The following is a 27836-nucleotide window of genomic DNA, read 5'->3' as shown; positions in this document are numbered from 1 at the left end:
TGGCCTACAATGGACATTTTCCTCTACCACAGCATGAGTGTGACAAACAAGTCATGCTGTCTAAGGATAATCAAGCTAAAGCAGAGAATTTAAATACTTAAACCAGTGGCGCCCAACCTTTTTGTCCAGAGGGATAGATGGGCAGCGCCCAGTCCATCCACAAGCCAGATGTGGCCAGTAGCCCTGATCTGACACCCAGGCCAGGCATGCTGGGGTCCAATCTGGCTGTGCAGATGAGACCAAGGGGCAATGCTGCCCTGATTCAGCCGCACAGGGGGAAGGGAGCACGGCCCAGACCCAACCCAGCCTGGAAAGCCACTGCTCCCCTGCTGCCAAATTTTCTTACCCGTAGGGAGCCCTACAGACCAGATGCAATGACTCCATGGGCCACGTTTGGCCTGCGGGCTGGAGGTTGAGCACCCCTGACTTAGACCAAATAGTTTCTGTACATTTCTAATAACTTTGTTAACTCAGAGATGTCAAGTTTTCCATGAAAGCTCAATTCTTCCCCCTTTCTGTAGAAGCAGGAAGCTTCTCACCCACCTCATTAATGTCGACATGCCCGTATGGGGGCTTGCGGTGACGGTACATCCAGAAAGCCAAGAGGATGGCCATGGATAGGACAGCAATTGGAAGCAGAGAGTAAACCAGGATGTTGAGCAGGGAGGGAGTTGGCGGCGGTGGCTCATATATAACTGTAAGAGACAAGGAGAAGCGGTCAGAGAAATGGGATTTTTATATTTTCAGTGGTGTAAGTGACAGCAGTTCCAGAGAAATATGCTCTTCCCCGCCATTCCTTACTGAACAACCTTTCTGCCGTGGATGTCATGTTCTTACGACATCCAGCTCTTATTAATTCCCAGCTGGTAATGCTCCAAAGCACCAACTAAGAATAGAGAACTTCTTCTCCTAAATACAGAGGATACAAACAACCTAGGCCTGAATGTGACTTTATCAAAAGATTGCAAGGAGTGTGGTAGGGAATTGACTTACAAGTGTTTGAGCTCACTTGCCATAAACCTCAAAAGGAGATAACATGGCAAGACTCTCCCACACTTTTCTGACAAGAGAAAGGCATCCAGCAACAGCAACGAGATATTAGCCTAAACTAAAGGACTGTACAAGCCATAAATCAAATGCACCATTCCCATGTTCCAAATGGGATCAGCTAAATTGATGCACAAACAATGGGAAACACTGAAGACAGCCATGTTGCTAGGCTGGAAACAGGGAAAGGGGTGGGAGGGGGGAGTAAGAGAAACAAAAAACAACAATGCTTGCCAAATTAAACAAGAAAAGTTAGTAGGGAAAGACTTTTTTTCAATTCTGAGGTTGCTCAGTGTACACTGACAACAAGAGATAATAAACACATTGACCATTAAAAGCCTCATGGAAAAGATCTGGAAAACTTCATAACAATCAGAAAAAACAGAATTCTATACAGGTTTGTGAAGAATGTTTTAAAAGTCAATAGCAAATATAAGATACCAGCTATAGATTTCCTTAAGCCATTCTATCAGAAGGATATATATCTACTATTAAAATGTTACTGGGCTGTTTAAAAGAAAATAGAATTTAAAAGAACTATCACTCCAGCAAACTCCAGCTATTATCTGTCCCATTTAGCAAAGCCACAAAGGATGAAAAACATCACATTTGCCAGTATAATCACCTGAGCTACTAAAATATACTGCAAGTTAGTTAAGTTGGACAGTTAACTAGATCTTCTATGTTATTTGGATGCCTAGCTCCCACTGAAAACAGTGTAGTGCTAGATACTTCTTGAGGATCTGGTTTTTAGCCTACATTGCACGAGTTCAGACATTCACTTGCCACTTCAGACATTCACTTTCCACTAAGAGTTGCTGCTTTTCCAGTAGAAAACACGAGTGTATAGACATTCATGATTTTTCTCCCAGAAGAAAAATAGCTGCTCTGGGAGAAAAATAACCTGGGGATAACTAGGGTTAAATCACTCCCAGAAGAGTTTCTAGGAGACATTGTGCTTCTAGGAGAGACAAGCCGACCCTGAGCAACCTGGGCCAGTCAACCAGGGCTGATCTGTGGGCATAGGGGCCCCCTGGTTGCGCAGCATCAGCGCTGCAAGCTCTCTGCTCTTCATGGGCTCAGTATCTGAATGTTTGTCCAGGGGTCTCTGGGTAAGTTTGTTGGGTTTTTTAAACCAGGAAAAAAACCTCAAGAGACTTCTGCCAGATCATCTGAACATACATATAAAGTTTTAATTATTTTCCTTTTACAAGAGGGTTATTCTGTTTTAATTTTTAACAATCCAGTCTAAGCCTGCACTATAAAAAGGATATTTTTCTTTAATAAGAGATATACAAGGTTTCTGTACAATGATCTCTGCTCAAAAGATGACAACAGCATCTTTAAAAAAAAAAAAAAATGCTATGTCAAAAAAATTTAGCTGACAAACTTTCAAAACTTTGTAACCCAAAGCATCCTTCATATTCAATCAGATTTCTTGCTTGTCAAGTACCCAACAATTCAAGGTCGTGGCACAGCTAAGTCAAGGATTATCGAACGGATTTTTTTTTTCTTCCTCCAAAATGAGTCACTTACCTTCTGGACCAGTTACTTCAGGTAAGTGAGTAAATTTCTCATTGCAATAGTTCCCCTCACAGCAGCAGAAAAACACTTGAGGGTTTTCTTCTGTAGCTACACATTCTTGCCTGCATCAGGAAACAGAGAGTAGAGGAACAAAGGAAAGAGAAAAATAAACTATCAGCAAACTGTCTTACATTGTCCTTGGAAGCAAGTGTATAGCTTCTGTGATTTCTCTTTACCATTTACTTTCTCTCTGTTGCATTCTGCAACTCTATAGTCTCTTCAGTGACAGAGAAACTTTTAAAAAGAGAATAATCAAATACAAAACTTTGCTACAGGATTTTAGTTTGTAATCATTGTACCCAAATATACAAAAGGGTATGTTAAACCCAGTAAGAGTGCACACTCCAGTTCTTGGCAGACAGCAAGTACACCCTTATCCTTTCTCTAGCTATATTTTTAAGGACACGATTATACTATTTTTTCTGCAGGACCTCTACCTCATTCAATTTACTGAATAGATGGTGCTCAAGGAATGAATCAGGCTCTTGGATTCTGAACGAGGTTGAGGACCTCAACCTCATTTGTTCCATAAATTAGAAGATGCTGAAAGAAGTAAGATATTCCTGCTGGTAAGAAATAAATGATGCATAGGAGAACTAAGTTTGAGTGTATCCCATATTCTGCCATAGAGCTCCTATATGATGGTGAACTCCAACTTAAATAAAAAAGTTGGCAAGTGAACACTAATCACATGCCCCTCGTTTTCTGGGGCTTCAACTTTAGATATTTGGAGGCTGAAATACAGAAGAAGTGAGCACTCTGAACTACAAATGCAGGTATTACACGCTGTGGGTTCTCAGTTCTCTCCTGCTGCCAGCAAAGCCGTGTGATGTTGAGGAATGAGCACGGGTTAGGAGCCAGGAGATCACAAGCAATATTTCTGCTCTGCCACTGATCTACTTCATGACCTCAGGCAGTCTTCTCGCTCCCATTGCAGAGCTGGGAAAGCAATGCTCTCCTCTTGCAAATAAGATACATTTATCAATATTTGCAAGACGCTCAGAAACTAGAATGGTGAGACCCTTAAAAAGGCCACAAAGAAATAACCACTTCCCTATTTACTGCAGGCCATAAAAGATGTGCAATAAATAAAGCAATGAATGAGTAGCATAAAAACAGCTAACAGCAGCCTCCTTCCCTGAGCATGCTAACGGACATTCATTCAAACATCAGCCTAGCCATCCAGCTGTGCTGTTCTCTTCAGCACTTTGCATATCTTCAGGAGAATCCCATGCAGGTCTGAAAAACACTTCATTAGCCTTCCACATCTCTTCTTTTCTGCCAGACCAGTGTGGCAGACGTGTAGTGCTCTGTTAAACACCTCCCTCAACCACCACAAGCACTTGCTTTTCTTACCAGGTATTATTATTATCCTCGCCAGAATCTTCCCAAGCACTCTGTAATTAAAGCTGCAAGGGTTGTCCTCTGTGCAAAACAGTATCAGACTATTTCCTGAGGTCCAGTTAAATTATATGCATAACTTCCTTCCTTCAAACACTTTGAGGAAACAGCAAAAAAATCACACACATCTGACATTATTGCTCACTCGTGAATCCATGACAAGTCTCCTTTAGTGAGGCATCACTGACACAGAACTGTAAGTAATGCTGAAAAAGGCCCTTTTAATCTAAATGCATGGCACTACTTTTCAGTAGTTTATTTCTTTCTGAAAAAAGTAACCTTAGAGCTGAAATTTCTTATACAAAGTCTCATCCAGAATTTTTTTTTTTTTTTGGTTCAAAGAAAAAGAGAAATCAGGCATCCGAGTTTGCCAAGTGAGGAAAGATGTTTCCTTTAGTTGAGCAGTATTTCCAGATGCCATTTTTTTAACTCCAATAACTCAAACCACTTGGATTTAAAGGCATTAGTGTTGTATTCTTCAAGGGCAAATGCATGCTTTGCTAAGCCTGTTGGTTAAGAAATCAAGTTAATGACTGAAAACAGCCTCTTCCACTTCTGCGATTCATTATTTTCCTTGCCTTGTTTTGGTGCATGCCCAGGGCAGCTCACCAGGCACACCACCTTGGATACCACTATGCCTTATACTTAACAAATGTTAAAAATAATGTGGGGGAGGAATAACACCTTTTCCTCCAGCTGTGAGTGTGCATGTTGAAGAGGTGTGAATTTCAATTGAAGTCATGTAAATTTCTAAACTCCATACAGCTGATTTGTCGACTATACCCTTTTAACAGCCTTAATGGACATGCCATGCTACTGCATATTTGTTGTGCGATCATGTAATGAAGCCAACTTCAAGACATAAGTACAAGGGTTCAGGTACTCAGTGTTTGAACACAGTAAAGAAAGTGTAAGACTTAAGATTTGTAAGATAAAGAACAGATAGAATTACTCCAAGAACTGCAAGTCTACATCTTCTGAGCTTGGCATCATTGAAACATCAAGCCACCTTCTGCAACAAGGTACAATGTGGTATATAATGCTGAATGCTGTCTACTTTAAAGTGACAGAATAATTATCTGCTGCCCTTTTTGCAGGTAGCAATACACCTGCAGCCCAACACAATGGTGCCTGGGAGCTTGGCATTCTACTTAAGCATAATGAACTTAAAAAGGCAAGAAAGACCAGGATAGTATCAATGAAGCCACCCATGGTTCATAGGTGCACTTCTTCCATTCTGTTAATGTTTTATTGTCTTTCCAAGGACAGAACTATAAAAAGCATGAGATGACATCATGGAGGACCTCATCAAGACCAAAACTGAACATGAGCCATGTTTAATTAAACCCAGTCCAGGTAATTAAAACTACAGGCCTTGTAACATGGAAGAATGTTGTTCTTGGCCTGGTGGTGTTTGTTTGTTGGCATGTTACTCGTTTGGCCCACGAAACTAGATGGGGTGGTTGCACCTTCCCAATCTTGAGCTATTACTTTAACCTCAAGTGATGAAACTTAAGGTGCAACCCCAAAACGGGTTGTGACCACTCTCATCCCTTTCTTTGGGCAATGAGAAGGGGTGAGCCAGTCTGACATTTTCATCCCCTCTAACATAGCATGGTATAGAGATGTTCAAAGGTTCAAAGAGACACTGTGTTAACAGCATGGGGGCATTGCATTACAGCATGCCATTATCAAAGTGCTGCAGCATTTGGGAGTAGATATTAGAAGAGACAGTCTGTTTATATTAAATACTTCTGTTTAAATGCAGGAAAACTGTAGTGAAACATTTCAGTTCTTATGAGGATCAGCATTAAAAATGACTAAGGGGCATGCAAGGATTGATTTATTTTGAAGGAATAAAACCTATAGTGTCTGTATGTATATAGCGTTTGACTCGACCTACTAAGGGGAATGGTGTACTGGGAAAGTAACCTTCGTACAGATAGTTAAGGGAAGAGGAGGAATTATTGAGAATATAGACTTGGGTGCATAGTATGTTGAAGGAATGGAGCAGAAGATGGGGTAATTCTACTATCTCACATTACATTTAGGGTAATTCCATCTCACGTTACATTTAGGTTTTTTAAGACAAAACTCAGATTTTGGGCCCAGAGATAATGAAACACCGTCCCTACAGATGGTGAAACCAAGAAAAACTTTGCATGTGGCTATTGTTTTACTTCAGGTCATGGACACATGAATGGATCTTAGAGCTGGAAAGGACGTGACCAGGTCAACCAGTCCACCCCCTTATCAGGGAAGAATCATCCCCGACTAATCCATCCCAGCCAAGAGTCTGTCTAACCTACTCTTGAAAATGTCCAAGGATGGAGCTTGCACAATTTTTCTACATTGCCTGTTGCAGTGATTGACCACCCTCCTAGCCAAAAAGTTCCTTTTAATTTCCAACCTAAATTTCCCCTGCTGCAGCTTGAGGCTATTGCTCCTAGTCCTGTCACCTACAGCCACAGATAAAAACCCATCTTCGTCCGCTTGATAATTGCCCTTCAGGTATTTGAAGGCTGTTATCAAATCCTGCCCCCCCCCCCCCCCCCCCACTTTCTCTTTTCCAGACTAAATAATCTGGTTCTTTCAGCCTTTCCTCATAAGTCTTGCCTTCCAGGCCCCTAATCATTTCTGTTGCTCTGCACTAGGCTCTTTCCAGTTCGTTCACATCCATTTTGAAATGTCGAGCCAAAAACTGGACACAGGACTCCAGGCGAAGCCTCACCAGTGCTGAACGGATTGCAAGAATTACTGCTGGATGGTCTTACACTAGAGCAACCAAAAATTTAAGTGAACCCTGTTCAGGTACTTCTGACCTTTGTAAAATCAGCCACAGGGGCTCATTAGGCCTCAGGAGGAAAAATACGACAAACGAGCAGTTTATTGAACTGAATTGTGCCTGGGGTAGGGTTAGAATGAAGTTCAAGTCTTTCCAAAAGGCTCAAACCACCTTTCCTGATAGGGAACCTGAGCCAAGTAGCCTCCAAGCTATGGAAAGAGCCATGTGAGCCTGCATTTCCTCTGTAACTTCAGCATTCACTTCTCTATGAACACTCCCCTCCACCTCCCTTTGCATACTTTCAAATGTGTGGCTTCCTCATTTGTGTGTAGTTGCCCCAGCACTCCAGTTTCTGCATGTAGCTTAGCCTCTCCATCCGCTTGTCCACAGCCTTAACAAGCAGCGTAACACCACAGGTAAGGAGACAAGACTACGTTTTCCCAAGACCTGTACTGCAACCAGAGCCTTCTACCACCAATATTTTCATAGCCCATTTGCCCCTCAGCCCAGACTCTCTTAAATGATGTCTTGCCCACCCAACAGCCACCCCAGTTGGTAGGGTCAAAGGACAGAAAAAAAAAAATCTGCCAATAACACAGGAACATCTCAATGTCTAACGCCCCCGGAGAGCTGTGTTTTTCTAGACAGCTTCACATGAGTCCAAGTTTTCCTCAGCAGAGCCAAGTGCTCTTGGAAGAACATACTGCTTTCTGCTCGATGGTACAGGACAAATTTTTCAGAGCCTGCCAGGACTACTGAAACTTTATCAGGAAAAAAAAGACCTAAACATGCCTTTTATGACTTCTGTACTAAAAGCAAAAGGGAGTTTCATGTGAATTTTGATAGATGCCAAATTACAAGAGTAATTAAAGGAGATCAATGAGGCCCAGTTGAATTGCACTGGTTACGTTCTGTCCACTGCAACGTGAAAAGCTTCTCACGTGGCCCTTCTCCATCTTGGCTATTACCTGTCATAGCAGTTGAAGTCATCTAACCAACAACCCTTCTTCACCAACTCAATGGAGCCCGAATTGTTCCTCCAGGAAGCGTAGCAATGAAGGCGCTTGTCCTTTTCCCCTTCACAGCGCTCCACGCCACTCTGATTAGTCTTCTCCAGCTCCCAGTTGGCATTGTAGTAGATACACTCTCTGGTTTCTGCCTCTCCATGTCCTGGCCCTGGAACGAGATTCAAATCCAAAATGCGATCAAAACCAAACCAACCGTAAATACCCGAGTAGATATTTCTACATGGTTGCCTGAAGAGCTTCAGTTAGTGGCAAGTTATTTGGGGTATGTGTGTACTGGTTCTCACATGATACACCTCGCCGTAACGCCTGAGCAGCTCTTCTAATGAAATGCACCTTCAACCCTTTCTGGAGGCAAGGCAACATTATTCTCATTTCTTTATGGGGAACTGAAGCACAGAGGTGCAAAGCCACCTTGGAAGCCTGCTGGTACGCCAACAACTAAACAGAGATCTCACATCACAGTTCAGTGCCTTAACCACAAGACTGCCCCAAAAGGAAATGTAAGGGTCCACTGACCAACGGGGCCCTGTCGAGCTCCGTGAGGAAGCCCTAGGTTCAACAGAGAAACACAGAAGACATGACTTACAATGCGTGAGATTTAAGCCATGGTGTAATAAATGAATATGCATTTCCACACGCTTAAACATGTTGAGGGCTAAAATGGTGCTCATAGCTCCTTGCTGGGTCTCTGCACGGGCATGAACCTCACCCAAGGAGATTTGCCCCCTTATTAACTTGACTAATGACGATAATAAAGACCTGCACAGTAACCATGGCAAGTTAAATAAGCTGCCAGGAACCACTGCAACCTGCTTTGCATCAAAGTAGCAGAGATTCAAAATGAAGAGTTTCTGGCAAAAATAGCTGCACTGCCCCAAAACACCCTTACAAGGGAACTGGGGTGGAGAGAAGTTGCATATTAGATGGTGCATACCTCAAAGTGCTCAGCAATCTGACTCTTACTAGAGAAGTATCCTGTACTGGCACATTTAAAGGACCAGCATCACGAAGGGGGAGGAGAAGTTAAATGCCAGAACGCAGATCAAGTCTATACAGAAACCCCGGAAATGTTACCACTGAGCCACAAATAGCAGGTCACTTCTAAACTCCAGCTGAGATGAACTATGAATACAACAAAAATGACAGTTCAGGTTTTCAAAACAGCGTTTTTCTCTTAAGCTGCAGTTAGGCCATCTTGGGTCATCTTAACTAAAATCAGGTCAAGCCTGGTTATTTTGATGGGTTACTTCCCAGAAAAATCTAGGTATCGCAGTACGAGGCACTGCCGTTTCAGGAACACACACAGAATTGATACCCCCGGTCAGCAGAAAGGAGTATTTTGTTACTAGAACTGCCAACTGGTTGGCACAATGCAAAACTGAGCTCCTGGTGACTGAAAATGCTGCTATACATTCTGCCTACTTTAAAACTAGTCTAAACGCTAAAGATGCTATTGGGGTTAAGGCACTTTGCCCACATTGCCATAGTACATGTGCATCTCATCATCCATGTATCTGAATTTATGGTGCCAACTCCCTAGAGAGATAAAGAATTATTATTCCTATTTTGCAGATGATGAACTGAGACACAGAGAAACTAAAAGACTTGCCCTTGGTCAAAAAAGAAGTCTGTGACTGCAGGGACCTGAACCAGGTTTCCCTAGTCCCACTGAGTACCCTCATCACACTGGGCCAGTCTTTTTTCTTTCTTCTTCAGTTTCCTCTCCTAGCCATTGCAGGGCAGTTGGATTCACCTTCGTTTCAATGGGCGGGCATCCATTTGTCAAGCATCTGGAGGTGGGTCAGCATTCAAGATGCTATCAAAGCACTGTCTACGCCTCTAACTGACCCTGTGCTGAACAAGGTTTAACTGCAAGGACGTGGCAGGACAAACTACATTTTCAGAAAGGTGCTGAATGCTTGTCCTGGTCTGCACTCTTACTTGTTGCCTGCTATGGGCAATTTTCTAGATATAGAAGACGTGCATCAGCCCAAAAAGAACTCTACATTTTAAGAGGAGTTCAATTCTCTGGCATCCCTTGCTCAGGAAGAATGCTTAACCTGTATCGCAGGAGAGGATTTAAAGGGAGAGGCAGGGTGAAGAGAAAAAAGAGCCGGAAAGCCCAGCCTTGAAACTGAAAATTATATTCAACACACATCCAGGAGCTCCATTTTAATACCACCTGCAGGTTTTATCAGCACTTGCAAATCTCCATCCAAGTTGTCCTCTGACAAGTTGCTTACTATAATAAAACAACCCACAAATAACCCCAGACACTGGAGCCATGTCAGTATTGCTCCTCCTCGTCAATGCTTTGCTGTTGGCCTGTTGATACTTGCATGATAATTTGTTATAGCAAATTAAGTATTTCTGTTAAATGCTTAGTTGGAAAAAAAAAAAAATCAGCAGGTATTGTCTTGTGTTCAGGGAATGACAGAGATGCCTTTTTTCCCCAGCAATAAATGAGCATCTTAGCCTTACTGTAACGCATAGTATGGCTTGCGTTATCCGCTGTCTTAGGCAGCGTATTCAACACCCCCTTCTGGTCTTCTCCAGAAAGTAGGAATCCTCTAAAAACTTGTACTTCTACAGATCAAAGGAATCAACAATTCTGCATCATCTTACTCAGCCCAGAACCAAAACAGGATATACCTTAACTTTACAGTAAATTTTCACAGCCATGGGGACCAACCTTTTTTGGTCCCACAGTCCCACATGCCACTCCTGGAAATCAGCTTGGCCTAGGGCAGTTAGGGCCAATGCTTTTGGCAGGCATGCTGCAAAATAGTCACCCCCCCCCCCCCCCCGTGCCACTCCAATCCCCTTGTCACAGAGCACTGAGGTGCCCTGTGCCTGAAGAGGGGGAACCTGCTAGGGAAGGAGCCCTAGCAGTGACTAAGGAGCACAGCTGTGGGTTGCCGGGGCAACCAGGGAAGGTCAGCTGACCAGAAGGGGCAGGGCCTGGCCCTTATAAAGCCCAGGAGCTGAGGCCAGAGGCAGTTCCCTGCCAGCAGCCAGAAAGGCAGGAGCTCCCAAAGCAAAGAGGCGAGAAGCAGCCTGACTGCAGGTACAGCTTCAGCTGAGTAAAGGGTGGCAGCTCTAAGATGTCCGAGCAACGGTGTTATAGCCTAGAGGCTTGTGTTTTGCTTTGTTGTTGTTATAACCAGTGGTTTGGGTGAGGCTATTAGGGGTTGGAGGCGGCCTCATAGGGACCCACAGTGGTGTGGGGGCCCCAACGCCAGTAAGGGCGTGGCATACGGGGTGCACAGACCCCAGCCCCAGAGCAGGGCGTTCGAGAAGCCCCAGTGTGGGCATGGCGAGCCCTAGAGAGGGGCACTTTTGAGAAGCCCTAGCGCGGGCATGGCGAGCCCCAGAGAGGGGGCAGCATCATTAGGGAGCCCAAGTGTGGGTACGGCGAGCCCGAGAGAGGGGGCAGCATTCATTAGAGAGCCCAAGTTTGGGCAAAGCAAGCCCCAGAGAGGGGGCAGCATCATTAGGGAGCCCAAGTGTGGGCACAGTGAGCCCCAGGGAGGGGGCAGCATCATTAGGAAGCCCAAGTGCGAGCACGAAGAAGGAAGGCCCAGGGAGAATAGGAAGGGGCCGAATAGGGACAGAACTGAGACAACAGTGATTCTATCGGCAAGGTGTGGACTGCGGTGTAGGGGAGGAAACAGAGCTGCAGATAGCACCCCCTAGCAGCGGGGCAGTATAAGGGCAGCCTCCTGCTGATTAATACCAGTTGATCAATTAATTAAGAACAAGGCGTGGCAAGCAAGTAGGCTGGCTGTTGCCCCAGGAACAGGTGTGAGGGCCACATTAAGGTCAGCCTAGAATGGGCACCTGTCACACCCCTTCCTTTGCCCAATATGCCGCTCTCCTTCCTGGGCTCCCTACCTGAACTACTGCTCTGCTATCTGCTACTGTGCCGCACACAGGATCTGCCCATGTCACTTGTGACACCTGCCACAGGGCAGCCACCCCCAGCCTAGAGAACCACATGCAAGGGCAGAAACCCCAAATCCTAATCGTAGCTCAGACAACTCCTCCCATAGCGTTGGACAACGCGATTAAACCTGGGGGCCGTAACAGAACTCTTCAGGGTGCCATAAGACTTAATGTTCATGCAATGCTTTCAAGACAACATATTAAGTGCTGAAGTAGCCATTATAACCGTATTAGATCTGGGACCAGAAAGCAGCAGACGCTTGAGCAGAAGAAATCATGCACCCTGCCCCAGGAGCCCCACTCCTCAGACAAATGTCTTTTCTGGAGCAAGTTTAAAATTCAAAACATGACTTTGCCTTCAAACAGCAAATTTAAGCCTGCCAAATGGCAAAACAGGCCTCAAAGCCTCTGCCGTCTTACCTGCACCACAGGTTTCAGCAGATTGGAAAAAAAGACAGTTTTTTGTTTTCTCCAAACAGCCTTGAAGAGCAGCTGTCTTACAAAGACACTTCAAAAAGTTGCACTCATAGCAACAAGCTCTTAGATCAGCTCAACAAGCATTCAGTTCTGCCGACCTTCTCCATCTGCAAGGAGCCCTTTTCTTTGTCCCCAAGACAGTCTCAGCGGGAAGACGCACAGGTCTGGGGATGGCATGGGTGTGCCTGAGTTTGCAGCACATCAAGGGAAGCTCACACATTATTCTGTGAAGTCGCTGGAGCTGTTTGCAACAAAACACGGGGAGGTTTGCATTCCCCTTATTAAAATAACTGTTTAGTCAGAGTCAGGGGAGCCTACTTAAAAAGACTGACTGTGTCCCTTGAAGGTAGAGAGCAGCCTAGATACCGTTCCCAGTTCTGGCACGTGCTTCCTGAAAGACAAGGGGCAAGTCATTTTGCCTCTCCTCATCTCACCCTCTCCCTTTGTGGAACAAGGATAAATATTTGCCTTCTCCATGGGTGCCACAAGACTACAGTCCCTTTATAGCACCTGACAAGGTAAGCTGCTGCTTAAGAAAGTTTAAGAAACTGTATGCATCTCTGAGTTAGCCTATGAGGTGCAAATCTACCCTGCCTTCTGCCTAACTTCACACTAATACAGCTAGTTATCTCTCCCAGACTTAACGTTTGGCAGGAACTTGGAAACCCCAGTAGAGAAAGCTGCTAAAAGAGCATGGTATTCCAGAAATACTCAACTCAGGAAGGACAAGGGAAAAGTCCTGCACTTAGGACGGAGCAATCCCATGCACTGGTACAGGCTCGGGGCTGATGGGCTAAGCAGCAGCTCTGCAGAAAAGGACCTGGGGGTGACCGTGGACAATAAGCTCAATATGAGCCAGCAGTGTGCCCTTGTTGCCAAGAAGGCAAATGGCATACTGGGCTGCACTGGTAGGAGCATGGCCAACAGATGGAGGGCAGTGATTCTTCCCCTCTATTCAGCACTAGTGAGGCGACATCTGGAGGACTGCGTTCAGTTTTGAGCCCCCACTACAGAAAGGATGTGGACAAATTGGAGAGAGTCCAGCAGAGGGCAACAAAAATGGTTCAGGAGCTGGAGGACATGACTGATGAGGGGAGGCTGAGGGGGCTGGGGTTATTTAGTCTGGAGAAGAGAAGACTGAGGGGGGATTTAATAGCAGCCTTCAACTACCTGCAGGGAGGTTCAAAAGAGGATGGAGCTGGACTGTGCTCAGCGGTGACAGATGACAGAACAAGGAGCAATGGGCTCAAGTTGCAGCACGGGAAGTTTAGGTTAAATATTAGGCAAAAACTCTCTCACGAGGAGGGTACTAAAACACTGAACAGGGAACCCAGAGAGGTGGTACAATTTCCATCCTTGGAGGTTTTTAAGACCTGGCTCAACAAAGCCTTGGCTGGGATGATCTAGTTGGGTAAGGTCCTGCTTTGAGCAGGGGCTGGACTAGATGTGACCTCCTGAGGTCCCTTCCAACCCTAATCTGTGATCCTATGAACTCAACCATCACTTTGCTTTCCATCGGAGAGGTGGTTAGCTGTATTAGTCTGAAGTTACGCACAAGGCAGGGCAGGGTGGCAACTTGTAAGCCTGACTTATTCACAGGCATGGGTTACAGCCTACTCATGACTGAGTTAGCTGAAGGTGTCACCCTGCCCTTCCTTTACTCTTTCTTGAAGCTGCAATAAAAACTGAAGGAATTCAGTACCAAACCAGGTGTAGACAGGAAAATACTTAGCTCTTCCAATGCATGTCAGTGTGAACACAAAACCCCTCTCCATCCCTAACTCTGCCCTCCAAAGGAGGGATTAACCAGGCTCAAACTCTAAACGTGGGATGTAAACAGGAAAGCTCCTAATCCCTGTTCTCTTTTAACCATGGCCTAGAAACAGAAACACCAGTCACCTGAAGACCCAGAGTTAAAGCACTTAGGCACCTGTAAGTATGTGCCAAAGCCCCTTTCACTTCAATGAGATTTATCGCACGTGTAACTTTAGGCATGCTTAAGTGTTTTGCTGGATTAGGTCCTCGTTTACTGTGCTACCCAGCCCCCATATAACCCCAGTCTCTCACCGAGCCAGAAAACAAGATAGAAGTAGCCATGCTATGTCAGGCCCTCCAGGACATATCACAATGTGTAGGCAAGCAGCTCAGACCATAAATTTGATTTTAAACCACAGATCTCTGCAATACATCCTGCACATGCTCATTTTATGCACAAGAGGTGCTTAAACGCAGGCTAAACTTCATAAACTGTTGCCTCCAGACTGCGGCTCTTAGAGAGACCTCAGCTTATAAGGGTTCTCTCGAGTTCAAGCAAGCATTAGACATAACCAGCGACGTATCCCGATCAGAGCAGTGTAGCAGACCAGGTAACTCGAATCACCCAGCAGAAGGGTCAGCGTGTGCCAGCGCATGAGGATAACAGATTCCCAGGGCAGCGGTTTGTAGGATGCAGCTGGGGAGCTTAGGGGAAACAACCTCAAATAAATGCCGAGGACTTGCGGTTTGTTATTTAAGGAGCAGCCAAACCCCTATTTGAGAACAAAGATTTAAAAACAATGAAGCTTGCAGAAGTCTACTTCTAAAATTACTGGGCATCACTCCATGACTGAAGTGATTTGGGAAATGAGACCTCTTCAAACTAAAGCTATCCAAACAAACGGGGGGAAAGAAGCTTGCCTACCACCTAAGATCAAACCCAGAGGGCCCTAAAAACTCATGGACATTCAGGGAGGCAGGACATCCAAACTGGAAACTTAGTGGTACTGACTCAAAATCAGACCCTCATGGGGAAACTTCAGTCCTAACCCACTTGGAGCCATTTTTTATTCCAAACTGCATCTTGATTGAATGGCAGAAAGCAGGGCAGGGTGGCACCTCAGAGACCAACTGGTTCAGGGTGGCATATGCTTTCGTAGGCATCAGCCTGTTAGTCTTGAAACATGAAACTCTGCCCTGCCTTCTGCTTGACTTCAGACTACCAAGACTAATGATCTCTCTGCTCATGGGCTTGCGTGAGGTGCACAGCCCCTAACCAAGCGGTGCATGAAGACAGAAGTTGGTTGAACTTCAGTGCTATTTTGAAAGACCTCTCCCTTCCTCAGAGCTCACTACCCCATCTCCTCTTGAACGGTCTTCAGCTCAAAACCAGGATATTGAGGATGCCATGGGACTAAACTGCAAGCCCTCTAATTTGCAGTGGCAGATACATCGCTGAAGTTGTGGCAGTCCCCAGTAACTCCCAATTACAGCCAATATGCAATACCATAGCCCAGGGTCTAGACTGGTGGCCAGGGTCTTTTACCTGGGTCTAGACTGGTAGATAGGTGAAGAGTATTCTCCTCAGGATGACTGACTGTTAAAACCCTTGACTCTATTTTTCCCCTCCCCTTTTTGTAAATACAGTGAGAAGTTGTACCTAAGAAACATTTTTTAAAAGCATATTTTGATGCTGCATAAATGGGAAGTTGACCAAAACTTTGCTCCGGATTTCAAAACTGCGAGGCTTTGGGCATGCAACAGGGAACAAAACTTATTTGAAAACCAGTGGATTAAGTTCCAATATGGCTCTCTAGCTATTTCAGAGTCTAAGGTAACAAATATCAAATGCACCCTCTAATTTGGAGGGTTATTGCACGTGTGCACATTTTTGCATCTCTAAGTATGAATGTCGGGCTCTTTGCATCTTATCAGATATCTACCACAGTTGAGGAAGCCATCAAGGAAAAGAGATGAGATACCACAGAAACAAAGAGGGGCCAGAAAAATGTTTGCAGAAGTGGTTTGGCTTGAGAAATACCTTAAATCATAGCAAAGGTCAGCTGTAAAAATGGCCTTTCTGTATTTGTCCAGAAAACCAAGAGTTGTCTTAAAGAAAGCCAATTTTCAAAGTTGCATGCTGCCCATCTCATGCCAAAGGTGTGGTACAACAACAACAGATTTAAATTAAAAATCATGAACAGAGCAGCCTTTGATCTCTAAAGGGCCTTGGATGAACCCACATTCAGAAAGTGCTTCAGCATGGCTTATTCCCTTGGTAGAGTGACTTCATTTTCATTTCACCTAAATAAAATGCAGAAATATGCGTTTAAGCAAAGCATCAACCCAGTGATGACATTTTAGGTCAAACACTTAATGGCATGCGTGTGGATTGAAGGAATCCCACGCTTTTTCCAAACATGTTGAAATGGCCTTTGAATGACACATGCTCCAAAAATATGCATTCACATTTGCACAGAACAAAACCCAATTTCAGCTCGCTGGCTTGAGCCTGAGAGCTTCCCTTGGCTGGTAGATGATCAAGCAGATCGCATAGCTCCAATAACAAATCAAGCAGGAGAAGACTGGCAACCTGGCTAGTTTGGCAACCAGGGGCCGTCTCAGAGTTTTTGTATTTGTTAAGCCACAAACAAGAGCATTTCTGTAAAACTGGAGTTTATTATAGCACAGGGAACACCAGCAACGCAGTGAGGCACAAAAGGAAGATTAGTTTGAGGTCTGTTTTCTGTCAATAGACTCGGCATATCCCAAGATGAAAGCACTGAAGTTTTTTAGTCAATCAATGGCTGTTAATATATTATCTCAACATATATTGCCATGGTAACCCACAATGATGCCATTGACAACCGGTCTCAAAAGGACAAGAGGCTTTAAGTCATTTTCTTTTAAAATTAAAAAAGGAACTTAATATTAAGAAATACATCCTCTCTGCTCACCTGGGACGATAACCAAGGGCCTCTGTATTCGCACCATGACTCAGGCTTCACAACTTCACATACATCTGCATAGTGATACCTTCCCCCTATTTTTTTTTTCTTGAGCCCAAGTCAATTAAAGATAACAAGGAAATTATTCAAAAGAATTAGATCTTTATTACGTTCCTTCCCCCAAATTGCTAGTAAAATGCGTTCCTTAAAATATAGGGAAAATGTTTTAAGAGACGTTATTGCCAACTTGGGGAAAGGATGCAATAAAGATTTTAATTCTTCTGCATAATTTCCCTGTTATTTTAAATGGAATAGGGTTTGTTCCTTTCATAAAATAAGTCTAGGAAGATTATTTAAAAAAAAAAAAAAAAAGCCCAATCTGGGAAGGACTATATATGCCAATGGACCAGGTAGGTATTTCTTGTTCATAGTGAAATGCAAGCATTATTTGGTTTACTGAAATACTGCACATGCACAAAAAATGCCAGGGAGGCTAATCACTCAGGAAAGGGTTTAGCAAATCATTTCTTTGTCTAGGCCAGTGATTGGCAGTCTTTAAAGGCTCTGGGCTAGACTGACCCAGTTTAAGTCAGAGCGGGCAGACAGGGCTAGGACCCAGCAACAGCAGGAAGGGGAAAGCGCTTGCCACTTAACATTGCTGAAGCCCCATGTCTGCAGGCCAGATCCAAGGGCTCGGTGAGCAGGATCCAGCCTGCGGGCCCCACACACGTTGCTGATCTCTGGTCTAGGCAAAATCTGCTCCAAGCAAGTTTAGCTAGGTTACTGGCACCAATACCATGCACCAGTATGAAACCGGTGCCAGAAGTCCATCAGTTTCTGGTACCAGTGAGCTTTCCACTTGAACGTGCCGAGCCAGTTTTGTATTTCAGTCGCTCATTAGAAACTTCTAGTTTTGCATAACACTGCTTGCAGGATAAATCCAAAATGTAATCAGCATTTTATTTGCACATAGCTGGCTGTACACGTGACATCTCCCCTCAAAGAACACTGTCGTTCTTTAATAAAGCCACCAAGAGAGATCGATTAAAACCATTTAATGCCTTGTTGCTTCTACAGTTCATGTTTAAATGCACTCTGGGTCACAAATGAGACCATTTGGACAGTGAGAGCTCAAACTGGATTAGTAGTCACACACACGCAGACACCAAAAAAAAAAGGACCTAAAAATTACACATATACTTATGCATATACTCCATGCTGCATCTAAAGGGGGAAAACAGTCTGAAAGGTTAGCAAATGATACATCCTAACAAGACACAAACACACAGCACTCCCCTGCATACCCTGCGGTGAGGGAGGAATGCATTGGGCATGCTATATAAAGACTGCTGGTTTCCTACACAAGTTACTGATGTGTTATCTCCCAGTTTATTAACATCCTGTATGCTCTCTCAGACCTTTGCCACAAGTTTGAGAGGCAACTGCCAACCCTTCCTCCACTAACCCAGCTCATTAGGAGGCATATCTTGTCAGCTTCTTTGCACCATTAAACCAAAAAATTGCCTTGCTCCACAAATGATTCCTGCCGAGGACTTTTTTTTTCCTAGCCTGCCAGCTATCAAACAAGCTTATTTTATAGATAGCAAGTGATCGTGCAGCCCTGCTAAATTAAAAAACCAAAAAGCGGGGAGGGGGAATATTTACTTAAATCTGAAATGCCTGTTTATATAACAGTACCAGCGAGAAGACTGCGTTGAAGGAGTATCTAGGAGCCCAGAGGCATGCGCCGCTGCAACATCGGGCTATGCCAAGTGTCCAAACACAGATGGTTCCTGCCCCAAAGCGCTTACAATGGTAGCGAAAGAAAACCTGCCACTTAATTGTTTCCTCTCCTTCTTTGTGAGGTCCCATAAGGCCGCAAAGGAAAAACAAGCAAAGCAGTGTGCACATCCTTTATTGAAGGCTGAACTTCATCAAATCCGCCAGGCTCTGCCTGGGGAAGAAATCTGCAACAAAGGAAACGGGATAGGCAGCAACTACTGGAACAGCGTACCAGGTTAAACGGGCATGAAAACCCATCTGTGCTCTTCCCGGCCATTCGACCTTCCTCCCCATAAGTCTTCCCATGCCACCGCTGTTCCCAGCAGTAAGAACAGCTGGAAGACAGTTTTAGACTGGACATAAGGAAAAACTTCTTTACTGTCCAAGTTTCTAGAGTCTGGAATAGACTCCCCCCAAAAGTGGTGCAAGCACCTACTTGGATGCTCATCTTGCTGGGGTGATTTGACCCCAGCTGAGTTCATGCCCCTGGGCAGGGGGCTGGACCTGATGATCTTGCGAGGTCCCTTCCAGCCCTAACGTCTGTGAAATCTGAATGCCTTCACAGAGACCTCCTCTTTCCTAACTCTCAAACAGAGACTAGTCTCATGTATTTAACATGCCGTGTGTGTCTGTGACACAAGGTAGAAATAATCCATCCCTGGTGAACCACCCAAGCCAGAAAGCTTCAGTTTCCAAACAGCAGCACCTCGCTACACAAGCCACGAACGGTCCTCTGAGATTTATCAGCAGGGACATTTCAAATATGTTTTAAAATGTGCTGAGTCTACTACGATTGGGCCCCAAGTGCTTTTCTATTGATTCTGCTTGACATTTCCAAATACCACAATTCCAAATTTAATTCACTGGTAATTGGAAAAAAAACTGTAATGCATGTAAATGGACAAGAAGATGTTGAAGTCCAAAAGGTCAGACATCAGAAAAGTGTGCCCCCAAGAACTAAATTATGTTTGTTTGTCTCCTTGTCACCCTCTTCCACTTGAATAATCAACGCTTAAGAGTTTGGCAGTTTTCTTGGCAGGCTGGAACAAGAAAAGGAAACAAATGGTACAATGTCTCTCAGCTGCCAGGGTAGATCATATAAAACAGTTTTAAAGTCGGCTGTACATCCAAATCCAAAACACACTGGAAAGGGTCCGAGTCTTTCTCCCCTCCCCGCCCCAAGAAGCGGATGGCAAGACCGCCATCAAGGAGCTCCCTGGCTCTGCTGGCAGGTTATCTGGGTGAGCAGGAAACACGGGAAGAGCTGTGCTGATCTATGCCGGGTAACCAAAGAGATTCTCTCTGCTTAGGAGATGATTTCCCCAAGTCTTTTCCTACTACTCTTGCAGTTGGTCAAGTTTCCTTACAGAAAAGGGAAGAAGAAATTTAGTTAGGCCCCTCTCTTCCAGTGCCAAAGCTCAAACCTTGGGTCAAGTCTCAAGATGAAGACCATTTCCGCAGTCTCATTCTAGGGGGCTCACTTTGGTCCACCCAGAAAATCAAACTGGCGGCAGCAGCTGCTCAGGAAAAGCAAACAACTGCCGCAAGCAAAGAGGCTGCAGATGAAAAAATGAAGATGTGTGCTTTTCTCAAGTAGATTCTGCTTCTGTGGAGCATGGGACTTTGCATTTAGGGTCTCCCATTTCCGAACCACATAGGGTGAAGCTTATTGCGGGTGTTGGCAGTGTCCTTCACCACTTCAGCCCTGCGCTGCAGAGAGCTGCCCACTGAGGGGCTATGCAGGATGAGGAAAGCAGAGCTTGCCTCCCCGCAGCACCTACGCCGGCCAGGGAGAGCACGCAGGATCCGACCTAGCCACCTGCTCCAGGGGCCCAGAGGGATTCCAGCCACTATGGCCCTGCAGAAACTGCACCCGGGTTTGTTTGACACTTGCCTGTTTAGGATTTAGCCTCTCCACATTCCCCCTTCTTCCTTGCACCACATCCTTGTCAAGCTCATGTTTACAAAGTTCATGGTCTGAAAAGTCTTCACAGCTTTTGGGGGGGCTGTCCCTCCCCAGCTTCTGGACAAGCCCCAAGCAGCTTCAGCACATCCCCTCTGTTTGAAGAAGTTCCTAACACCATCTGGCATCTGCAGGATTTCCGTCAAACTCCTATTTTTCCAAAAACCTGGTTCTTCTCCAGCTAAACTAGACGGATTTCCCCATCATCATATACTTTTCAGTACCTGAAAGCATCACCAAATGTGGCCAGTTCTTCTCTGCCCTAAGCAGGAAAGCCAATATGGTTTTGACCCAACTGGGTTCAGACATGCAGCTCACTCTCTCTTTGCATTGGTTTTATTCTTATCTTCCTTCCTTGTGCTCCCTGCATTTAGAACCAGAGACTGCAAGCAATCTCGCTCAGTGCCTCTCTCCAAAAGGCAGCAAGCCATACCACGGGGTGAATTCTGGCTTTCACCACAGTTTCCCTGATGCCTTGAACAGCCACAAAAGGCAACCTTTGTGGGCTCCATGCCATTGACGCTTAGTGGGCTAATTAAAACATTTAAATAAAACCCTCCCAATACTGGAGGCAAAATTTCCTTCATTGCCGCAAGTGTTAAGCAGGAGAATTTGGGAGGTTTGGCTATCAATCAGACTTTCAGCAACGTTTTCATCAAGTGGCTGACCACCAGCGCCCTAGCCCCTCTGAATCTTAGTTCAACAGAGGATATTTCAGGGATCACACTATGAAATAAAAGCTCCAGGAGACTGAAAGCCTTTCTGAAGTTTATTATTGTTTTTAGATGGATAAAAAGCAAATGTGCATTATTTCCTCCATAACAAATGTCTCAGTACTGTCCACTGAAGGACCTCCGAAAGCATCAATTGATTCAGACGACATCTGTTCCACTGTCTTTGAAGGACTGTAGTTTTGCTACAAAGACACAAGAAAACAAGCATCTTTCCCAGCATTTGCTGGCATTTCAAGAGTTAATCAGCTCCAGTCAAAGAAAGCAGAGGCTGAACTCATGTGAAAGAAGAGAAGAGAAAGGCAGGAAGAAAAGCAACTCTCTAACCTTTGCAATCACACAGTGGCCTTAAGCCCTCCAAAAGGAAGTCAAGACATTCCTGAAATTCTTCAGAGGATGAGAAGCAAATTATCAGTCAAATAAGAAGTCAATTTTTCCCGTCTTCATGTTCCTAACGGTAAATCCCCTACGAGCAATTCTGAAAGCCCCTTCTACAATGGAGTTTTTTCCCCAAGTGGCAACTGCACTTTTAGAGCCTGTCTCGTGTTTACAGAAATGTACCTTTCTCCTTTGGGTCTACTGAAGGGAAAAAGACTACAATCAAATGACCTAAGGAAGGAATGTAGCACAATCCAATACCATCATGCAACTTCCAGCGATTGTTTCTACTACAATAATGAAAGGCATGGAAAAACGCTGAATAACTGCAATGATTCTCTGAAGACATTTCTAAAAGAAGGCTGAAAAGCTATTATGCAAAGAGTGGGGAAAAAAAATGAAATCTCCATATTAGCTTTCACCTTGATTTCATGCACCAGCCAGCAGCTGTGTATGGATTCCACTTTGAAATCTAAATGTGTTGGAGCGGAAATACAATCCCAGGGAATTAAAATTCCACCTGCCCTAGTGTCTGAAACCCACTGAACTATACAGAGGCCTCGGGAGGGGACTGTAATACCTGAAAGCTTGCCCATGTCCATCCCATGCCTGCAGTTGGTCCAATAAAAGATGTCACCCACAAGAATTAACTCCTCTCCCTGACTTGATATAAAGCTCTGTAGCTGCAGATGGGCATAAAACAGGCCAGAACAAGCACAGCATACCACACCACACACTTTTTTGCCCTACATTCCCATTCAAAAACTTTCCTGACATCATAAGCCTCACCTGGAGAAATCAGAAACATCCCACTGCAGCAATTCAACTTTCCATATTTAAACACCGATCGCTTCTCACGGCAACTGGGCTCCAAGATTTCATAAACAACTACACGAAGTTATATTACAAGGAAAGAACAGAAAGTCACCTGAGAACACTGTACTGTATCTGACAAACCACAGGGCATCAGGTTGAAGGTTCTTTGGAAAGTCAATTTGATGCCACTATCCACTTACGCAGAAAGGCGCATATCATTAGAGCTTTGTTATGGAGAATCCACAGACTTGACGACAGGGAACGTGCAATTATCACAGGTCTTTAAAAATTGCATCGGACCGCCTCTAGTGCCTATGAATCCAACTGTTCCATTTTCCTTACGGGATGGTATTTTGACAACCCTTGCAAGGGATTTACGGTCGAAAATGCACAAGAATGCAAAAAATGGAAAACCCACATCTTGCTTCATTGAAGAAATGGGTGACCGAATAATACGTTTAATTACAAAACTGTGTAGGCCACCCATCTAAGCCCCGTGTAATATTCATCATCATGTGTCGCCTGGTGGGTAAAGCACTGGAGTGGGACCCTGAGAAGTTGGGTTCTAGTCCTACTTTTGCCACAGATCTGCTGTGTGCCCTGGGGCAAGTCATCGCTTCCCCCATGCCTTGGGCTTTAGATCCTCTGAGGAAGGAAGGAAGGAAGCTAGGCATTCTTTATTATTATTTTATACTTTATTTCCCAATTCTAAACTTCCCACAGGTACTTACGACCTTTGGGTTCACCCTCTTTAGGCCCAACAAAGCACTTAAAATGTGCAACTTTAAGTCTGCAAGAGGCAAGAATTCTTGCGGGCGATATCTTTTATTGGACCAACTCCATGGCTGGGATAACTAAGGCTGGAACATGAAAAGATTTTCTAATCCCCCCCACTAAATGGATTTAAAATACCCACTTAAGGGAGAGGCTGTATAAGCCTCTCTTGTCAAATAAGCCCCCTTCCTTCCCCCATATCATTTGCAATATTTTCTTGCAAGACAGAAGTTAGAGAGTTTTTATCCTTTGCAATGCTTCCTCCTTCCACACACCAAAATGATTTCTTCTCTTTCCAAGCTCCATCAGCAAGACATGGCTGCCTTTCGTTTATATGCTGCTCGAAGAGGACATGCCTGCCTGGGAACCGGACACCAAACTACAGTGGCGAGTCTTTCTTCGATTGCTTACTGGTCTCCAGCTCCGCAGCACCACGCACAAAAAGGCAGCGTGTGCTTGTGAAGTGCAATAAGGGATGTTAAGAAAAGCAGTGCGTACAGTTGGCATCAACACAAATGGAAGCTTTTCATAATTAAAGAAAGCCTTTCTGGGACGTGCTGGTGTAAGTGAAAAGAGTTCCTTTTTTACTCTGAAGGGCCTGTAACTGCAGCACATTGAGCAATAACACCACTAAGCTAACTCCTAGGTCGGGTGCATTTCAGCCAGTTTTCATGAACTTTGGTTATGTGCTGCAGTTACTCAAGGACAAAACAACAACAACAACAAAAAAAACTTTTGATAACTTTTCAGAGAGCCAAATTGCCCATCTGCTTCCAGTGCTGGCTAACTGCACAAACAGGTTCATCCTATCAAGCGTATGCAAGATGATACCTCAAAATCCCATGCCCTGAAGAGTAGGGCTGCAAAGAGGGCTTGATAAACTGACTTTCAATTATTAGGCTTTTTTTTGGTGGGGGGGAAGGATGTGATAGGAGGGAAGCTATATAACAAATACATCCATATTCAATATTCATCCTCCTCATCCTCTAGAGCAGTATTCAGTTGCTTTAGAAGAGAATCCTGGCAAATATCACCAGCTGATCCGGCCATCCAGGGCGACTCCCAAGCATTAAGAGAAGGCTGTTTTCTGAATCAGGGAAGATGAATGGAGAATGATGCTTGATGCTTATTAAACATACGCTACGTTCCTCTGAAATGTCAGTCTTCTCAGGATCATCCCAAGAGTGACTGTCTTCTCCTACTGACTGTCCCAGAGGATTTAAACCGAAATAGTAACAATTTAATTGAAAAATCTGCTTTATTGCAGTATTGGACCACACTTTTGGATCCCAAAGTCTCAAGGTCATGTACATGTGCATGGAAGCACGCAGCTATGTCCATGCAAGATCTCTGCCATGATTTCTGTTCCTCTTCCAAACATTTCTAGAATAAAATATTAGCACCCAAAAATATATATATTTTTTACTATAAATCCAATATACCCATCACTTGCATCCTGTGCAGCAATTACTTCAGAACCAATGATTATTTTTATGCATGAGTGGGAGGTAATATTTTACGAAAGAACTTATTTTGCAAGACTGAAACAAATGATCTCTCCCCGGCACATACCAATGTGTTTCGAATCAAACATTTTATTTAAAAAAAAAATTATTATTTTTTTTTACATCACAGCATTCACGTAGTTGCAGATAAAAGCTAAGGCAATGTTGTACCCATTCTCTTTGGACTTGGTTTTTATCTGATCTATCAAGTTCAGCTACTTAGCTTGACCATTAGTGTCGAAATTTATGGGGCCAGTTGACTTGAGCGACTGTCTCTTGCCCCAATGCATCAACTGAGACGATTTGGAATTGACATTTACAGAGATAATGATGAGGAAGCAACTTCTCTTTTACCGCCGTAATGTCCCTGTGCCTCCTCTCCAGCACATACTACAGCTCATCTGCAGCCTCTTTGCAGTCAACCTTCCTAGTCTGAGGGTGATTTTGTGCAAGTTTTCACATGCTCAGAAATGTACTGGCAGCGCTGCCAATTTTAAGAACATTTTAATATTTTATTGAGCACAATGGTCCTTACCATATAAAGAAGAGTGCCCTGTAGTAATAATTCATTAACAAACAAATCACAAGTGACCTTTACACTAAAGTGGAAAAAGCTGGCAATGGCAATGCAGCTGATGTAAGAAAACAAAGGCCAAGATTTTCATCAGTAAGTAATGGTTATGGATGCCCAATCTGAGATCCCTTAAAAGGGGCCCAGGTTTTAAAAGTGCTGAGTACCTACTGTCTGGGCACCTTTAGGTCAGGTACAGACATTACACTTTTACTGGTATAAGCAATCAGAAACCATTCTGTATCCGTAACAGAGCAGTAGTTTGGTGCACAGACTGGTTTAAAAATGGAAGAACCTGGTCTACGATTTGCCCCCCACCCCCAAAGGGTGCACAGAAAACTCTGCAATTTGAATCGACTCCGCCTCGGGCTTTTTGAATGTCCATACCTAGCCGTAAGTGTTTCAAACGAGGCAGCAGCAAGTCCACATCATTGTGCTCTGCCTCCCCCCAGCATCCTATAACCACGGCACCCATGTCCACCGCATGTGAAAGGATCAAAGCTTTGTTACTGCCAAAAAAGGTGAATTTTTACAAGGGGCTGCATTACCTATCCTCTATCCCCACTGTAAAATCTGACACGGCCCAGTAGTTCTGCGGGAGTTAGAACGACTGAACCACGAATACGGAGAAACTGCTCACCCTAACTGGTTTCCTTATGGCAAAAGCTACAGGTGCCTAGTCTCTGCTAGCATTTTCCAATGGAATAGCTACTATTAGTTACTCCAGTATAAAATGTCTATCTTTTGTGTTTTTGCTGTGAAAACGGGTAACTCCATTTCCTTGGGGGTAAGTTCTGTCTTATTCATAGTAGAAATAAGCCTTTTGCTTAATGCTGGACTTGAATCATGAGGGTCAATGCAAGACAGAAGGATGTATGTATGCATCATGGGACTGGAAGACACCTACCTATGCAGACAGAGTCAAATAACGCTTTGAGAACAAGAATGCTCCAAGTCAAGGTACCAATCGGCAGGATAATTTGTGCAATAAATAAGATATGGAAAAATCAATTTGCACTGAATACAATTACAACATGGGGGGGGGGGGGGGCAATAAATAAATAAATGCCTCTGAAATGGCACATAACATTTTGTTAGGATTGCTGACTCAAGCCCCGGATCGGGCTGCTTAACTGGTGGCTGGAAAACAACCCCAACTATGTTTATTCTTTAGACAAAGTCCAGTTAAAATGCATCCAGGCTTGAACAATCTGGGTAACAATGACCTCAAAACCCCATATAACAATATTGCATTACATGCTTTAGGAACGCGGCCAACGATCTCCAGCATACTGTCAAACGGGACTTCACTAGATACTTCCCAGCCAGCTCAGGCTGATTTAAACAGCAGACACACCACACATATCATATTTTGTCTTAATACTAGTAAGTCACATAATAGTTTTCCTCCCTATTTATACCCAGTACCTCCCAGAGACTGCAAATTTTTCATTTCCATCCTTCCCTGTATTTGGAGCTGGTCAACAGATGCGGGCCTCGCTGTGCCAGGCCCTGTACAAACACGTGACAGTCCCCATCCCAGAGGCCACAGTCTAAGCAGTGAAGGGAAAGGATGTCTGAAACCAAAGCAATGCATTTTGCTGTAAAGCTCAGCACAGCAGATCACTGGCAAGACTGGGACCAAAACCCACAAAATTTTAATTTAATTTCATCTACATGCCAAGTGTTTTGCAAAAGAAAAGACTAATCATCTCCCGTTCCACCAACTGGCAAACTGAGGCAGAGAAGAGTAACATGACTTGCTCAAGGTTATATAGCAGGTCAGCAGCAAAGGCAAAAACAAAAACAAAAAAAAAACAGGGTCCCCTCCATCCAGTAGTCTGAGACTCTGCCCGCTAGGTCATGCCACCACCCTCTTACAAACTTTACAATATACTAGATGGGTTTTGCTCACTTCCTGAATAATTTCCACTAAGGAAAAAGGAAGGGCTTGATATGGCTGTAAGAGCCAGGTATTCTTATTTAGGATTTGTAAGCTTCTCAATGCAGCACAATACATTTTAGGCAAATGGTTTTTGCAATTTTTTTTTCCCCTTTGCGCTGCAGAATCAAGGTTGCAAACAGATCTCTGACATAAGATACTATCTTTAACTCTGCTAGTTCAGACACATCGCTTACTGGAGCCAGCCTCGATTATGTTCTCCACGGCCCTAATCCCTCACCACTTCAAACCTATGATAGTAGACAAGGGCTGGGGCTAGACACTGATGATCAACCAGGCAGAGTGCCTCCTAGCATAATTAACCCTTTCTGTCCCGAGGAAAATCTGGATGGCCAGAATAACTTCATGCTCCTATTAAGGGAGTCTGGCAGCTAAGCAGCAAT

The 27836-nt window shown here is 44.3% G+C and overlaps 1 protein-coding gene across 2 annotated transcripts in view; it reads right to left on the bottom strand.

The window, feature by feature from the left end:
- The window catches only part of ACVR2B (activin A receptor type 2B), a 144981-nt gene that overhangs the window by 31530 nt on the left and 85615 nt on the right, over nt 1-27836 (bottom strand). For both annotated transcript variants that reach the window (XM_019499185.2, XM_019499192.2), the window contains exons 2-4: nt 7786-7993; nt 2584-2693; nt 544-695 (exon numbers count right to left, since the gene is read on the bottom strand). In XM_019499185.2, the coding sequence (XP_019354730.1) occupies nt 544-695; nt 2584-2693; nt 7786-7993 (470 nt within the window). The remainder of the gene's footprint in view (nt 1-543; nt 696-2583; nt 2694-7785; nt 7994-27836) is intronic.

Source organism: Alligator mississippiensis, chromosome 5 (genome assembly GCF_030867095.1).
Source record: "Alligator mississippiensis isolate rAllMis1 chromosome 5, rAllMis1, whole genome shotgun sequence".
NCBI classification, from domain to species: Eukaryota; Metazoa; Chordata; order Crocodylia; family Alligatoridae; genus Alligator; species Alligator mississippiensis.
Note: the sequence above shows the minus strand (reverse complement) of the source record. Positions and strands in the feature narration are given on the sequence as shown.